The sequence below is a fragment of the Camellia sinensis genome, chromosome 3, assembly GCF_055761805.1.
Source record: "Camellia sinensis isolate YWXY chromosome 3, ASM5576180v1, whole genome shotgun sequence".
NCBI lineage: Eukaryota > Viridiplantae > Streptophyta > Magnoliopsida > Ericales > Theaceae > Camellia > Camellia sinensis.
The window spans coordinates 76,083,901-76,086,300 of NC_138963.1; the positions used below are offsets into that span (position 1 = coordinate 76,083,901).

Here is a 2,400-nt window from a genome sequence, read left to right on the forward strand (position 1 = left end):
TTACATAGTGTGAACATTCACATGCCCTGTTGGCTTTATAGTGTTTTTGTAAACTACTTGTGTTAATATTTACATTGGAATATTGTGATCAGTTGTTTAATGGTGTTGTTTTGTAGGTATATTTCTTGTTTCATTTGTGATTGTTGATTCAGAGACCACGACCAATTGGTCGTGGTTCTTGCATGAACTTGGGAAGGTTGTTGATGGTAAGCGTTAGATTACTTTTATTTCGGACCGTAATCTTGGTCTATTAGAAGCGATGCCGAAGGTGTTCCCATCGACTCACCACAGTTATTGCTTACAACATTTGAAGAACAATTTAAGAGACCAGATGAAGGGATTGATAATGGATTTAGGGACCACCTGGTTAGTAGTTTGGGTGACTGTTCTTACGAGCCAACTGTGGTAGGGTTCCATGAAAAGCTGGAGAAATTAAAAGAGGAGAGTAAGCAACAAGCACATAGTTTTTTCAAGGAGTTGGCACCTGAGCACTGGCCGAATTCATACTTCAATTCTAAAGAAATTAAATTCAGGTAATAGTAGTTTCCTACTATATTTCATTTGTCAAGTTTAGAATGGTAGCAATGTGAATTTTCAGTCATGTTTTGTGTCGATGTGAAATTTCATAATCAGTTCTAAAGAAATTAAATTCAATATTGTATAATGTTTTGTGATGTTGTGCAGAGGCATGCGTTATGGGGAGATGACATCCAATGTGGTAGAGTCCTTTAATAATTGGATTAAAGAAGCACGCAATATTCCTATCACTCGGATGGTGGACATAATTAGTACTTAGTTGATGCGGCAAATGTCGGTGCCGCGTGACCAAGCAAACAAGTGGAATGAGGTTATTTGTCCTACATTCAAAACCATGCTTCTTGATTCATTTAACGACAGAAGGTCTTGGCAGGTTAGCAAAGCCAATGAGGATGTGTTTGAGGTTCATTCGATACTATTTGTTACAGTTGATATTGCAAGGCGTACATGTTCTTGTGTCAAATTGCAAATCAACGGATTTCCATGTGACCATGCTGTTTTTGGTATTTAGAAAAGCCGCTACAATCTCAATGATTGTGTGGAACATTACTTTCATGTAGAGACGTATTGTGCAGCCTATTTGGGTGCAATATTCCCTATACTGTCAGTGGAAAAGCCGCCTTTTGATCCCATAGACTTCATTATATACCCACAAACTATGAAAAGACCACCCGGCAAGCCAAAAAAGAATAGAATCCCATCAAGGGGTGAGAAACTGAAGCAAATAAGGTGCAGGAGATGTGATAAGTTAGGAAGCCACAATCGGAAATCATGTAAGGAGCCAATATAGGGTGTACAATTTTCATTTCAACATTGTGTTTTATGTGGGATTTTTATATTAATTTTTGAAATAAGATTGTATTGTGTTAGCAAACATCACGTTGTGTTAGCAAACATAATAATGCATTGGCAAACTTAGTATTAGATTTGTGTTGGCAAACATAGAATGAGGATGTAAACAAAGGGGGACATTGTTTTTTTTTTTTTTTTTTTTGTGGTAACAAACTGACATTTTATTGGTGTTTTAATGATGAATACATAATATGAACATTCATACTTGTGTAAAAGATTCACATTATATGAATTCTCGCACATGGGTTGAACTTTTTACATTATTGCTGTGAATGTTGACGTGAATATAAATTGGAATGTGAACTTTCACATGCATACAGTTTCAAAAAAGTGTGAACATTCACGACTGTTGTGAATAAGAACAAATGTAAATATTCACAGCTGTGTCTGTCCACCGTAATGATGTCATGTAGACAATGTGAACATTCATGCACACAATAAGTGTACTATAGAACAATGTGGTTCAAATAATTGCATAAATTAATATAACAACACCAAATGTTGATCAAAATGCACAAGTGACTAATAGATGTCATATTGCTAATTTACAATCAATTTTTGTTTATCAAAATGTCAAAGCAATTGATATTAACATTCATATCAAGTGTTGGCTAGTTTGTAGGTGAACGCCCCCCACCTATAGGTTTTAATGGCGCTCTGTTTTTCTATGATTCAAAAAACTGTGTACTAATAAGTCTCGTAGTCCATACCATTCAAAATGAGTGAGGTTGCCAACAATTTCTTCATGATATATGTGTGCCCACATGATGTAACACACTGTGGGCCCACAATCCACCCTATAAATGTAAAATGGTTATGATTAGCACTTGACATGTATGTTTGCATAATGGTTATGGAGGATTTGTACAAAATGTTGTGAGGCTTACGAGGTGTTACCTTGTTGAGGATAGACATTAACTGATATGATTAGTTATGATGGATCTTGGCTTGCGAACTTAGTCCATAGCAGTGATGACTCGCCAATAACGTGCACACCATTCTCTATATAGT

General features: G+C 36.0%; 1 protein-coding gene across 1 annotated transcript; it reads left to right on the plus strand.

The window, feature by feature from the left end:
• Positions 1-808: 808 nt before the first annotated feature.
• On the plus strand, positions 809-1,327 carry LOC145821616 (uncharacterized). The gene is made up of 2 exons (XM_082918151.1): positions 809-1,040; positions 1,098-1,327. Exons 1-2 carry the CDS (start codon positions 809-811, stop codon positions 1,325-1,327), a joined length of 462 nt encoding a protein of 153 aa, XP_082774277.1.
• The last annotated feature ends 1,073 nt before the right edge of the window (positions 1,328-2,400 follow it).